We start from the raw sequence: 13,844 nt of genomic DNA on the forward strand, positions 1-13,844 counted from the left end.
GACAGCTACAATAAAAGAATGAAATTAGAAATTTTTCTCATAACATATACAAAAAAACCTTCACAAAACCAAAAACCTCAAAATGGATTAAAGACCTAAATGGAGGACCAGAAACTACAAAACTCCTAGAAGAAAACATAGGTAGAACACTCTTTGACAAAACTCATAGCAATATTTTTGGCTCTATCTCCTAAGGCAATGAAAACAAAAAGCAAAAATAAGCAAAAGGGACCTCATCAAACTTGAAACCTTTGCACAGAAAAGGAAACTTCAACAAAACAAAAAGACAACCTACTGAATGGGAGAAAATACTTGCAAATGATATGTCCAATAAAGGGTTAATATCCAAAATATATGAACAGCTCATACAACTCAATATCAAAAAACCAAACAACCTGATTAAAAAATGGGCAGAAGAACTGAATTTTTCCAAAGAAGGTATATAGATGTGCAGCAGGCACACAAAAAGGTGCTCAACATTACTAATCATCAGAGAAATGGAAATCAAAATCATAAGAACATACTACTTCACTCCTGTCAGAATAGCTAGCATCAAAAAGTACAAATAACAAATGTTTGGCAAGGATATGGAGAGGAGTGAACCCAAGTACACTGCTGGTTGGAATGTAAACTGGTGCAGCCACTGTGGGAAACAGTATGGAATTTCCTCAAAAAACTAAAAATAGAACTACCATATGATCCAGCAATTCCACTCCTGGGTACATATACTAGGAAAATTAAAGCATTACTTTGAAAAGATGCATGCAGCCCAATATTCATAGCAGCATTACTTACAATAGCCAAGATATGAAAGCAATCTAAGTGTTCATCAACAGATGAATGGATAAAGAAGATGTGTCTCACACACACACACACACACACACATACACACACACACAATGGAATGCTGCTCAGCCATAATAAAGAATGAAATTCTGCCATTTGCAACAACATGGATGGACCTAAAGGGTATTATGCTTAGTAAAATATATCAGACAAAGACAAACACTGTGTGTTATCACTTATATGTGAACTCTAAAAAATAAAGGAAATGAATTTACAAAACAGAAACAGATTCACAGATATAGAGATCAAACTAGTGGTTACCATTGGGGAAAAGGAATGGGTGAGGAGCAAGATAGGGATAGGGTATTAAGAGGTATAAACTACTATGTCTAAAATAAATAAGCTACAAGGATATATTGTACAACAGAGAGAATGTAGCTGATATTTTATAATGATTTTAAATGGAGTATAATCTATAAAAATATTATACATCTGAAAATATTGAGTTGTACACCTGAAACTAATATAATATTGTAAATCAACTATACTTCAATTTTAAAAAAGAATTAGAAATGTAAGGATGTACACATGAAACTTACATAATGTTATAAACCAATGTTACCTCAATAAAAAATAAATTAAAAAAGAGATAAACTGAAGGCCAAAAATTATTTTTTTTGATTTTTATTAGCCATATTTACATTTGTATCCCAGAATTTGTTCTCTGAAAATAAAAATGTGGTAGAAAATACATATCCCTATAACATATAAGATATTTAAGCATAATTATGTAATTACTTCAATCCTAATTTATGCTGTGATCGCAGAGGTGAATAAATAGGCAATTTCTCACTTCTTTTGTTTGTTTCTGATGCACTATAAACACGAAATGTATCAACTTGCAGAAGATTTGACTTGGTTATATTACCTAGCATCTTGCAAAATAAAATGCCAAATCGAGAGTAAAAATATGTCTAAATTTTATCAACTTAGATCTTTCGAGTTTATAATTTTAACATATCACCTGAAACTTCTACATTCAGACACTCCCTCCTCCCAATAATTTTATTTATCCAAATTATCTTCCTTGATTACTCTGTTCTCTCTCTCTCTCTCTTCCTTTCTCTGTATGAACACACTCATTTTGGGGGATAAATCTTACAAATTGCCCAATACATCAACTTTCCAATAATAGTACTAAGAGAAATACTATGTACATGCTAAGGGATAATTTGTAGCTCTTTTTCTGGCATTATTTTTCTCAGTGTATACCTAACAGTTTTCTTTTTTTAAGCCAACTCCAGAAATCTCAGTGTCTTGGACACAATTTAGATTTTTCTCTTTGCTCTGTTAACAGGGAATTTTGAAATTTATAGACAAACATGCTGGAGTAAATCAATTAAGATGCAGATGATTAATTTGGGGTTTCTGAAAAATATATTATGGTCTAAAATGACATGATATAAACTGTCTTGAAATTCCAATTTTGATTAACTCTCACAAGAAAGTACAATAAAAAAACCAACATTAGTTTTCAAGACCACAAGCCCAAACCTATTATACATTTCACTTTGCAAATTCTAACTAGTGTTTATGTGAAATTATGTGCTACTGTGCAAGTGTTTATTATTTTGCAGTCTTTTTAAAATTTTAATTAATGACAACCCATTTTAAAACTCTATGCATAAATAGTAACAATATGATGAATTCCTGGATTGTTGGCCTTGCTTGGTATAAAGACTTTATTTAAAAACTTTATCTGTATCATTACTGTATCAAATAACATGAAATTTAGTTACCAATCTTCTAAACACATATAGCAGAAAAAGAGAGATGGAAACAATTTCGTGAATTGGCACAGGATCGTAGTTTACTAATACAAATAATTATGCAGAATATAACCTCTATTAACCACAAACTACAGCAGCACACTATCACAGTGAAGCAGAAAAATGGCCCAGATATGCCAACTCAGTAGCCTTTCTAATCCAACACTGACATATTTGAGCTCAGAGTCTAAGGGTATTTGCATTGCTGTTTGCTTGGATTTTCCAAACCATCTCAGTTCTTGATTCCACATCGCTATTGTGTGGATCAAATAATCCCTGGTCACAAAAATACGCTGGGGAGTGACTCCCCTGGCGTCCAGGTTATGAGTGTGGTTAGTCATTCCACATGCCTTGGGGATGAGCTATCTTTACCATGATGAGAGATTTCCTTTTCAAGTTTTGTAATCCCCAAATGCAAAAACCTAACATCAATAAAAGTCAAAGTAATTAAGAAAATGTATATTACAACCTTGTTCAAGACAGCACTGGAATTAGGCTTATCTCTTCTTGCTGTCTTTTTTAGAAATAAAATTAATACTGACCTGGAACAAAGAAAAATTTTTATATACTCTTAAAACTGTAAATATCTACTACACTGGTTCTGCAGTGTGAACTACAACCAGACATTTAAAAAGATATCTTCGACATGTGCACACTGGATATTCCAGTTCTATTCTCCTTTTGCATGGGTTATCGTACTATAAAACAACTTGGGAGGGGGAGAAAAAAAATACAAAGCAATTCTGGAAAACTTTTCCTCTCTCTTTTCTTCCAGTCTTTCATTATGTCTTGGAAAATGAGGTCATACGTTTTACACAATATTGCTCACTTTATGTTCGTGGCCTTCCAACAACCCAGAAGGTTCTCGACTTTTCGTGAGCAGACTTACAGCTCACGCAGTCGGTAAATCAGGCTCCTGCTCTGCGGTAACCTGCATCCAGATCTCTCCCCGATTCCCGAGACCCAGCCCTCGGAGTCCTGAGGACCAAAGGGACCCATGAGGTTAAGAAATGCTGTCTGGTGTGGTTCCAGGGATCTGGCATCGTCAATCTCTCAAGAATAACAGAGTTAGAGAGCCTGCCCTCCGGCCTCTTTCTTCCCATCCTTTGCTGCTAGGATTTTACAAGTTGCCTGCAAGGGAGTCAAACATGGGTCAGGCAAACAAACGTGTTCTTTCCAGCCACCGAAACCGGATCGCTGGAGCGAAATCAACCCGCAGAAGCATCTGGAGACCGCCGCCAGACGGGCAGCCTGCGCTAAAAGCAACTTCTAAGAGAGGCTGCAAGTGCCGGCGGGGTGCAGATTTTAGTTGGAGGCTAAGCACAACTACCACGCCCCATCCCCCCTTACCACAAAAAAAAAAAAAAAAAAAAAAAAAAAAAAAGCTTGGAGGAGGGAGGGAGGGAGGAGAGGAGGAGGCGAAAGTCGCCGGTATTTCTGCACAGCGGCGCGCGGGGTTAGAGAGCCGTGCAGCTTTAGGAGCCGGGAGGGAGGAATAGAAGGGCCAGGAGAAGCGCTTCCCCGGAGAGGGGAGGGGAGGGGAGGGGAGGAAGGGGAAGGATGCCCTCCGCCCATCTCCCCCCACCCCGACAGCTGTCCAGCTCTTGGAATTCATTGGCTTTCCCACTCCGCCTCCCAAATACCACCCCAATCCTGTTTAGCCCCCCACCCCACCGTCGCTGACCTAATAAGGCCATGCAAGTGTGGGGGGACCTATATAAAAGGTGAGGGCTCGCAGGGACTGTGCACGGCGGAGGAGAGAAGGCAGCAGCCGTCCAGTGCCCAAGAAAACGACCATGGCCAAGGAGTGGGGCTACGCCGACCACAACGGTGAGTGTGGGCAGCGGCTCCCGGTCAGTCCGGGATGGTGCTGCTCAGAAAGTGCGCAACTCCAGCAAGTGCGGTGGAGTCGATGGAAACTAACATTTACCGAGCACTTCCTGAGTGCCAAACACTGCTGACCCTTTTACTTTATATCTGATTTAGTTCTCCGTGGTGTGGAGCTGTTATTACTCCCATTGGAGGAAACTCAAGCGCAGAGAGGTTCGGTAACTAGCCCAGATCACAGTGCCTCTGACGGAGAAGTCAGACCACCGAGGGCCAGTTCTCACTGTCCCCTTCTCCATGTACTGGGCAAGCACTTAACCTCTCTGAGCCTGGTATTGGTCTAAGCTGCTCTGCCTGCAGCTCTTGCCTACCCATGGGAAAAGGAATATGGATATGCTCTGAAATCTACTTAGGGTCAGTGTTATTTTATTCCAGCTATATGACAGAAGATGGCATTGGTAAAACGTGATGAAGTCCACTTCAAAAATAAGGCTCTGAGGCTATATTTGAGCAAATACATGGAAAATTTGAGGAAATACACGGAGTTAAATACAGTCTCCAGGTACACTATTAACAAAACTATGAACAGGTCTTAAACACTAAGCCTTGTATTGCCCAATCTGATATACAAGACCTTTTCATAATCACTGGCTAGCCTCTGTGTATTTTGCTGGTTTAGTCACTTAGAGGGCTTGGATTGTGCCACCAAATAAATAAATCCCTTCAATTTGATTTCCTAGGTCCTGACCACTGGCATGAACTTTACCCGATTGCCAAGGGAGACAACCAGTCGCCCATTGAATTGCACACTAAAGACATCAAGCACGACTCTTCCCTGAAGCCATGGTCAGCATCTTATGACCCCGGCTCTGCCAAGACCATCCTGAACAATGGGAAGACCTGCAGGGTTGTGTTTGATGATACTTATGACAGGTCAAGTAAGTATCACACTTAGGTAGAGACACGTGACCATTTTCAACGTCCATATTGGCAAAATGTGATTTATGACACAGCAACAGAATTGGTGGGAAGCGGGGTGCACTTCTTCTCTGAAAAAGGAGATGACATTTAACTTTGCTCTAGTCTTGAAGAATTATGTTTATACATAGAAGAGGGATGTCTCACTCTCTAATGCTGGTCACCCAGGCTGCTACAAAATGGCCCCATGCCCAAGCTAAAAGTTGGCAATGCATTCCTGAAATGAAGCTTGATAGGGAGGTGATGGTAATGAGTCCAAATGAGTGTTCTTCAGGCTCTGATGGTCTACACCTGAAGGGTTTTCTGCTTCCTAACCAAGGCCTGGAGAGCAAGGCTCCCAGTCCCCAAAGTGGCACAGATTCCATTCTACAGAGCAAGGAACATAGCAAAGAAACCAAGTAGGTACTCTCTTCCTCTGCTGTGTGGGTAGGGGCCAATCCAGGGGAGAGAGTAGACCCACTGTATGAATCAAGAAGACTTGCCTTCAATGCTTCAGTGGGGTTCATCTGACTAAACATTTTGGTGAGTGTTTTTGAAGAATCTGACAATTTCTCCTTGAGTTGTGATTTGTATTTGTGTGAAAATGAAAAATCTCATGTTTAAAAAAAAATCTCTTTATTTCACCTACACTATTAAGCAAATCAATGAAATAAAAGAAGGCTAATTAGAAATGCTTTATTTCACTGTGAATGAAGTAAGAATCTACCTTTAGCATTTTGGTGCTTGATATACAGTAATACATTTTCCTATAACCACATTTGTAAAAAAATTAAAATTATCCTTACTGATGTATAGGAATGAATATTCTCAATGATATTGTAGCTAAAGAGTAATAGTTATAATTTCTACCTACTAGCAGGTTCCAGGTAAGGAATATCATAAAAATATATTTCTTAAACAATAATCTCGTTGGTATCTGCTACTTTTTTTCTCTTCTCCATTTAAATCAAGTTCCATTCTGAAGGATTAGTAACAAAATTAAACAGCATCTGTTAGGTTGGATCACATGAAAATGACTTTTTGTAAGCAAAAATGATTGACTATTGACAATTTCATATAATTCATCCTAATAAATTGGACTCATATGACCAAATGATAACTGTTCCTAGTGGTTGGATAGAAAAAAATGCAGTTAATCAAACCACTCATTCCTACATGACCAATCTTATACAAGCCTTGTTCTATTGTTTTAGACCTATACTATGGCTTTCAGTGTGCCATTTCAGCACCAACAGTTGGTCAATCTTTTCTAGAATAGCTACGCTCTGAATTTTATTTTGATCTAGCTTATGTTGCTAAATTTTGATTTTAGGGTTTCTGTATAGTTTCCAATATCCTTTAGAAAATATTTGAACTTCTAAATCACTCCCCAGGCTGAATGAAGTGGAACCAAGTTAAGTGCCAGGTTGAGGTATTTGGACAGCAAACTCACATTCATGCTATAGAGAATCATCTTGTTTAGGGGCCCACATTGATTGATTCCCTGGGAAACTTCTGAATTTTCCATTTCATCTCATTTGAGTAAACACAGTCTGAATTAGACATGGATGAGAGCTCTTGCCTGTAGTACTAAAGAAAAGTGTAGTGAGGCAAGACATGGAGAAGGAATTCACATTTGTTCAGTGATGACTGTGCTGGGCACTGTGATGAGCAGTTTAAAGCCCTTAATCTCATTTAATCCTCACAGCAGCTCTGAAAGGTCAGTATTATTATCACCTTCAGAAAGATGCAGAAATGGGTTCAGAGGAGTTTAGCAATTTGCCTGAGATCACACAACTAGCAAGGGGTGGGGCCGGGATTGGAACCTAAGTCTGCCTGGCTCTCAGCTATCCTGTTCTCTCCAATGCACCCACACAACAGACCTGTGCTTTGCTTGTTTTCATTGCCCATCTCCTGTTTTAATTTTATTTTCATACATGTTAAATTGACATTTAAAAAATAATCAAACAAGCAAACAAAATCAGAAGGACAGAGAAGAGAAAGCATTTATTTTGATATATCCCAAGACTTGACTTTGTGAGAAAGAGACCAGTGTGCTTGGGAATGGCACCATCAGCCCAGCCCATAAAGCTTAGGCTATAAGGGCTGTTTAAAGCAGGGCTCTGTAAAAGAAGTGTGAGTTCACTGCTGACCTAGCTTCTCTGAATCACAGTGCTGAGAGGTGGTCCTCTCACTGCACCCTACCGGCTTCGCCAGTTTCATCTTCACTGGGGCTCCTCGGATGATCACGGCTCTGAGCACAGCGTGGATGGAGTCAAGTACGCAGCGGAGGTAGGAGGAATTGCCGTTACCTACTCTGGATCTCACCCAGTGAAAACTGAAAACAACAATAATGACAGAATAGCATCCAATGCGTTTGCTTCAAGCCTGTAGTTATGAAAAGAGCTGCAATAGTTTAGCATAAACTGAAGCTGCCAAACATTCTAGGTTAGACAGTTAAGAGAGTGTAGGTGAGTTAGTGTCGTGCGTGAAGAATTTCAAGGTTGTATTTAGAAATTGGATAGCAGCTTAATAATAATAATGTTTAAAAAGCCAGGGACCTGACTGGAACTGAAAAGATAATGGTAGCTAATACTTATTAAGTGCCTACAAGTACTAATTCATTTGATCCTCTCAGCACACTATGAGATGGGCTACAGACAAGGAAACTGAGGCACAGGAAGGTTACATAACAAAGTCACACAGCGCATGAGTGCTAGACCTGTGCTCTACCTTATGCCGATTGGCTTCATAGTTCATCATCCTGCCCAGTGCTCTAAGCTGCCTCTTTTACAAGACTGTGGTGCTTTAAAAATAGCACTTAGTAATTCTGGCTAATGCTCATGCTCTAGTCTCTTAATGAAGGGTGTGCATATGTGTGTGTATGTTTTTATATGTACATATGTACTTATACAGAGATAGCTAGATACAGATACACACAATTTAATATGAACAAATACTACTCTCTGTTCCAGTTAACCCATTAAAGGAAGGCATCAAATTACAAGGAAATAAGACAAGCCTCCTGCATGTTCTCTGTATAAAGCCAAGCCTATAAGGGGTGACAAATGCCCTGGAGGTGAGGATAGTTCCATTTGTACTGCCAAACTCTTCCAGAGGCAGACTCTGGTCAACCATAGGAGCTGAGACAGAAACCTTGGAGCCACTTGTGGACACTCATTTAGGCAGCATCATTAGGCAGCCTAACTAAATTTGACTAAACAGTTAAACTAAACTATAGGAGACCCGAAGTACTTCCCTGTGATCATTTCTCTACAGCCCATCTAGACAGCCAGTGACAGGATAAGTTAATTGAGAATGCCTTCCAGACATCTTCCCCCACAAATGGGGAAAGTTTAGTATATTCCTTATAAATGTGGGCAAGGCTTGCAGTTTGGTCTTTACATGTGGGATTATCTCACACTTTTGGTCTTGAATAAAATACTTCTAAATTGTCATGAACTATTGTATTCTCTTGCCATTCTATATAATGCAATGTGAAAATTTTGACTAATTTAACTAGTGTCTATGTTATCACCTTAACATTATTAAGGTAAGGTTACCACCCGGTTCTAGACCATTTGTTGCTGAAAGGAGAGAGGCATGAAGACACGTAAGAATTTGTCCCCTTATTTTTCCTCTCCTACTTCCCAGTTAATTGTGACTTTAGAATGCTAGCAGATTCCTGTTTATAACTCTGTGTTTCACTGTTTGATTTGGTCAGAAAAAGGACTAATGTTATACACAACTAAAATAATATTTTGAATTGGTTTAATGAAAGTTCAGTTTTCACCGATTCTACCTATCATAACTTTTAATTTGAACCATAAAAGTCTTACCAAAATATTGCATGTTAATTTTTAGAATTCTGTCAACTTCTGTGAGAGTGTTCAGCAACCTTAAGACTGTATAATTATTGGGTTTATTGTGAATAATTTTATACTTATTTCCTTATTTGGGGAATTTACCTCATAACCTCTGTTCTATGGTTTCAGCTTCATTTGGTTCACTGGAATTCAAAGTATAACAGTTTTGGAAGTGCTCTGAAGCAACCTGATGGTGTAGCTGTTGTTGGCATTTTTCTGAAGGTAAGGTAAAAATTGACCATATATTTTTTACAAAGTTTAGTTCCTTATCAATGCTGAAGTTTTACTCCCTCCTTTTATTTAAAGGGGAGAGAGGAATGAATTTCAGTATTCATTCAACTAGTCAAGATATTTCTGTTAAGATCAGATCAAAATTTTTTGCTCTCCCTTAGAAGAGTAACTTTTGCCATACTTCAGTACCCCTAGCACTTCTAAATTTTCTCAAGATGCAGGATGTATGTGTGTGTGTGTGCGTGTGTGTATGTGTGTGGTGTGTGTGTAGGGGCAGTGGAGATGGAGCCTTTGAAGGAGCTTATTTCAGTGGCGGTGAGGGCAAGGGCAGCATTGTTCATTACCCCTTCCTGCTACTCCACGTCAATTGCAGGGGAAACCAGAAAAGCCAATGTTGGGAACGTCTGTGATGCCGAGTCCCTGGCTGGACATCCACTCGGCTTAGGGTGGCCACCACTCACATGATCCCAGGCTAAGATAGCACATGGAATGTGTGTGTTGTTGAGCCAGCCTTGGTTTAGAGAGGACTTAGTGTCATTAACACATGAATTTAGTGCTAACATAATCTAGATTTTAAGCCAGAGGTGAAAATCTAGCTTCTTTCTTTTTGAATGACCTAATTTATTTTATGTTCTGAATTCATTGGGTCATTTTCAGTGCTTGAACACAGTACTACAGGAAGTGGAGTGGGTCTGAGCAGAAAGACAATGAGTTTAGTTTTAGATACATTGAGTCCATCCTACCTCTAATTCTATTAAAAAGGAAAGTAGACTGACTTCACAGAGAAGGTCAAGGACATAGATGTAAGTCAACATGTAATTTGTGGTTTTGTACTTCAGAGGTCTGGAGTATAAGTTTAGTTCAGAAAATATATACTCTAAAATCTTGGGGGGGGAAATAAACTTATGTTTTTGCTTAGTACAAGATATTCTGACAGATTTATAAACACTAGTGGTAGATGGATGGATTAAAATTAGTTTTTAAGACAATCTTAAATTATGGAGAAGAGAAAAATATAGTTGTTGGTTTTCTTTTTCTTTTCTTTGTTTTTTTTACAGATAGGACATGAGAAACACGAGTTCCAGCTGCTACTTGATGCGCTGGACAAAATTAAGACGAAGGTAAAAAAAATCATTTTCCCTCCCAGAACATAAAAGCAGGGTATGTCAATTTTTTCTTTTTACATTTTCAAGTGTATTTCTTTCACCTAAAATCTGTTAGTAAGTTTGATGAATATGCTAAGCATACATATGAAAGCAAATGCTATTATAATTGTATGTATATTTTTATGGTTTATAGATTTTAGAGCAGTTTCACATACATAAGTTTATTTAATCTTCATAGTCAACCTGTCAGATAACTATATTTTTAACAAAGTGTTTGAGAGAGAAGTTGAGTGGTGTTCCCCTTCCCAACACACACACACACACACACACACACACACACACACACACACACACACTTACGCACATGCAGAGGTACTAAATGTTTGGGTCCTAGTGTTTCCCTTTCTCTCCTGGGTGGCACCTGTATATTTTAAATCTTAACAGTAGATTCTTCTACTTAGCAGACTCACTTTAATTCTTTCTGTTCTAATCAAACGCTTTATAGTTTTACCACCAGAGAAAGTAAGTATTCTGAGTATGATATTCAATAAAAATGCAAGCCTGTTTTGTATCATCGAGAACCACAGCATTAACTTGTATGAAATATTTCTGTTACAGTTTAGAATGAGTTTGTCCTTTTTCTTGAGAAATGATAGATTTATAGTGCTACCTAGAGTGAATAAGGAATAAAATCGTCTTTGGCAAAGTCATACCATACAAACCGGCCTCCCCTATCTGCCCTTTATTTCTGAAAGGCACATACTTGTTCACAAGCTCCGTTTTCTCTATTGCATTTGAAATCCATTCTCCCCAAACGGTGAGACGCTGCGGCAGGCGATGCGCATGCGCCCGCTCACCGCGCTGGGTCCCGCTATCTCCCAGGGCAAAGAGGCGCCCTTCCCGAACTTCGACCCGTCCTGCCTGTTCCCTGCCTGCCGAGACTACTGGACCTACCACGGCTCCTTCACCACGCCGCCCTGCGAGGAGTGCATCGTGTGGCTCCTGCTGAAGGAGCCGATCACCGTGAGCCACGAACAGGTGAGCGGCGGCCGCGGGCCGGCTTTGAGAGCACGCTGACTTACCGTCGCCGGCGGGCTCTGTGAGATACAGACGCTAAACTGAAAATATAAAGCAGTAGATGCTTACCAAACAGCTCTGCGACTGGAGACTTCATAGTTTGCCCCGGCTAATTACGATCAGCCTGTTTAACTTTCTAAAACTCAACTTCCAAAGGGTACCAGGCTAAATGCAAAAACATTTAAAGGTGGTGGTAATGCTGAACAATGCCCAAGTTTGTGCTCTAGAAACACTGAAGGGTACAGATGCATATGAGTTAGACTTTGCTAATTTGGAGAACTCCCAAATACTGAGCCCTGTTTAGGAGATGGAATGGTAAATACAGGTCTGGGGAGAAGATGCTGGTGGAAGGGACTGAACATCCTTGTGAGGTGTATACTGGTTCCCCAGTTTTACAGCTAAGTAGGTTGAGGCTCAGATAGGTTAAGCAGTTCGCTCATGATCACACAGCCAAGGGCAGGATCTGAGATTGCAGCTCCAGTCTGTCTGCTTTCAACACCTTGGACCTCTCTCCTCAGGCCTCCCTTCTAAGTGTTCATGTAAATTGACTTCATTAACTTATGCAATGAAGGGCCAGTTGAGCTTATTGTTTGCACTGTCTTCCACTCCTACATAAGGGATAGATTTCATACTGATCTGTCGAATTAAAATAATTGTTTCAGAATTCAGGAGGAAAAGGTTTTGACCAGAGGGTATGGTGATCCTGTATAAAAGGAAGAAAAGTGTTTTTACAAATTTAAAAGAAAAAAAAAAAAAGGTTTTTGTTACTCAGAACCAAATAACTCTCACTGCACATTGGAGACAAGTTTTGTAGTTTGCTTGTTTAGAAAGCTGACGATTTCTAACTCTTTGTCACACGCTTAATGTGTCCACTTTGTCCGAATGTAACGCTGACAGCCTTCCCTCGCCCCTTGCAGATGGCCAAGCTGCGGAGCCTCTACTCCAGCGCGGAAAATGAGCCCCCGGTGCCCCTGGTGAGGAACTGGCGCCCTCCACAGCCTGTCAAAGGCAGGGTAGTGAAGGCCTCCTTCAAATGAGCCTGCTGGAGCTTGCCCTCTTCAGGAAAGGAAACCTACACTGCAGAGTTTGGTTCCTTGTCTCCTTTTGGTGCTTCTTACTCCAAGTATATTTCACTTTTCCATACCAAGCAATGAAGATGAGAGATGTGATCACCAAGAAACCGGAATTAACTATTGACAAGATCTAATATGAAAGCATTTGGCCTTTTTAATAATCACCTTTCCTGTAAAAACAACATTTCTAGTAAGGTTTCAAAGAAGAAGAAACAGAGTTGGAAGAGGAAAGGTAGAGAAAAATGGCTGTTGGGCACCGTTTTTGTGTCATCTTAAATTTCACAGAACTTCAGTTTACTCTTTTCATGTTATGAGTTATCCATCTTAAAGAAATAATGAGTAATTATATACGTGGGGGTAGAGGTGTCTGAAGATCGTATAGCAATTCAGCATAAGCCAGAAATTAAAATGACTGTGGATACCAAGAATTGAGATGATGATGTGTTTTAACCTTTAAATAAAACCAATAAGAGGTCCATCACTTATTAACACTTAAACTACTGTAAAGATTGCCTGGTTTTGATTATCAATGAAAGTAAAATACACGGACTAGGAGTTTTTAAAAAAATTTGACCCAATATTTGAACACTTTCTTCATAAAGATGTTGACTTTATCCTAATATTTTTCTGTACCTGAAGGAGGGCCATTTATTTTTCATTTTACTACTTTTATCTTTGCATGCTTATTAAAATAAAAACTGCCTCTGATATCTTTCTAATTTGAGTGTGGGATTAATGATTCCTAGAACATGCAGGAGTGAATGCCTGCACTTGAAGTAAAAGCAGTTGTACTGATCATCAAAACTAATAAAGACATGAATGTAAACAGTTGAGTGTTGTATTTTTTAAGGAGGGAGAACATTGTAAGTTTGTTTTTATAACTGAAGTGACTCAAATTCTGAGTTGGATTGGAAGTACATTCCTTGTAGAGCAGCTGAAGCAATTACTGGGGGCCTTCCAAGGAAATTGCAGTCCAGAAGATGAATGTGTAGCCATACATTTGACAGTGTGGACTAGTTTCCAGAGGCCTCAAAGTTGGTTTAGGATTCTGGGGTCCATACCAGTACCATGGTTGCTAACTTAGGGGCATGG

The 13,844-nt window shown here is 39.4% G+C and overlaps 1 protein-coding gene across 1 annotated transcript; it reads left to right on the forward strand.

Annotated features, from left to right (window-relative positions):
• The first annotated feature begins 4,198 nt into the window (after positions 1-4,198).
• On the forward strand, positions 4,199-13,578 carry CA3 (carbonic anhydrase 3). The gene is made up of 7 exons (XM_004276153.3): positions 4,199-4,445; positions 5,183-5,380; positions 7,573-7,691; positions 9,395-9,487; positions 10,555-10,617; positions 11,485-11,640; positions 12,597-13,578. Exons 1-7 carry the CDS (start codon positions 4,412-4,414, stop codon positions 12,714-12,716), a joined length of 783 nt encoding a protein of 260 aa, XP_004276201.1. The 5' UTR covers positions 4,199-4,411; the 3' UTR covers positions 12,717-13,578.
• Positions 13,579-13,844: the final 266 nt, after the last annotated feature.

This window comes from Orcinus orca, chromosome 17 (assembly GCF_937001465.1).
Source record: "Orcinus orca chromosome 17, mOrcOrc1.1, whole genome shotgun sequence".
NCBI lineage: Eukaryota > Metazoa > Chordata > Mammalia > Artiodactyla > Delphinidae > Orcinus > Orcinus orca.

Excerpts from the sequence above, each read along its gene's own strand:
- CA3 (XM_004276153.3), top strand. The coding sequence starts at position 4,412 with ATGGCCAAGGAGTGGGGCTACGCCGACCACAACG. Across the intron at positions 4,446-5,182 it reads GGGCTACGCCGACCACAACG|GTCCTGACCACTGGCATGAA; the intron begins GTGAGTGTGGGC and ends TTGATTTCCTAG. Across the intron at positions 9,488-10,554 it reads TTGTTGGCATTTTTCTGAAG|ATAGGACATGAGAAACACGA; the intron begins GTAAGGTAAAAA and ends TTTTTTTTACAG.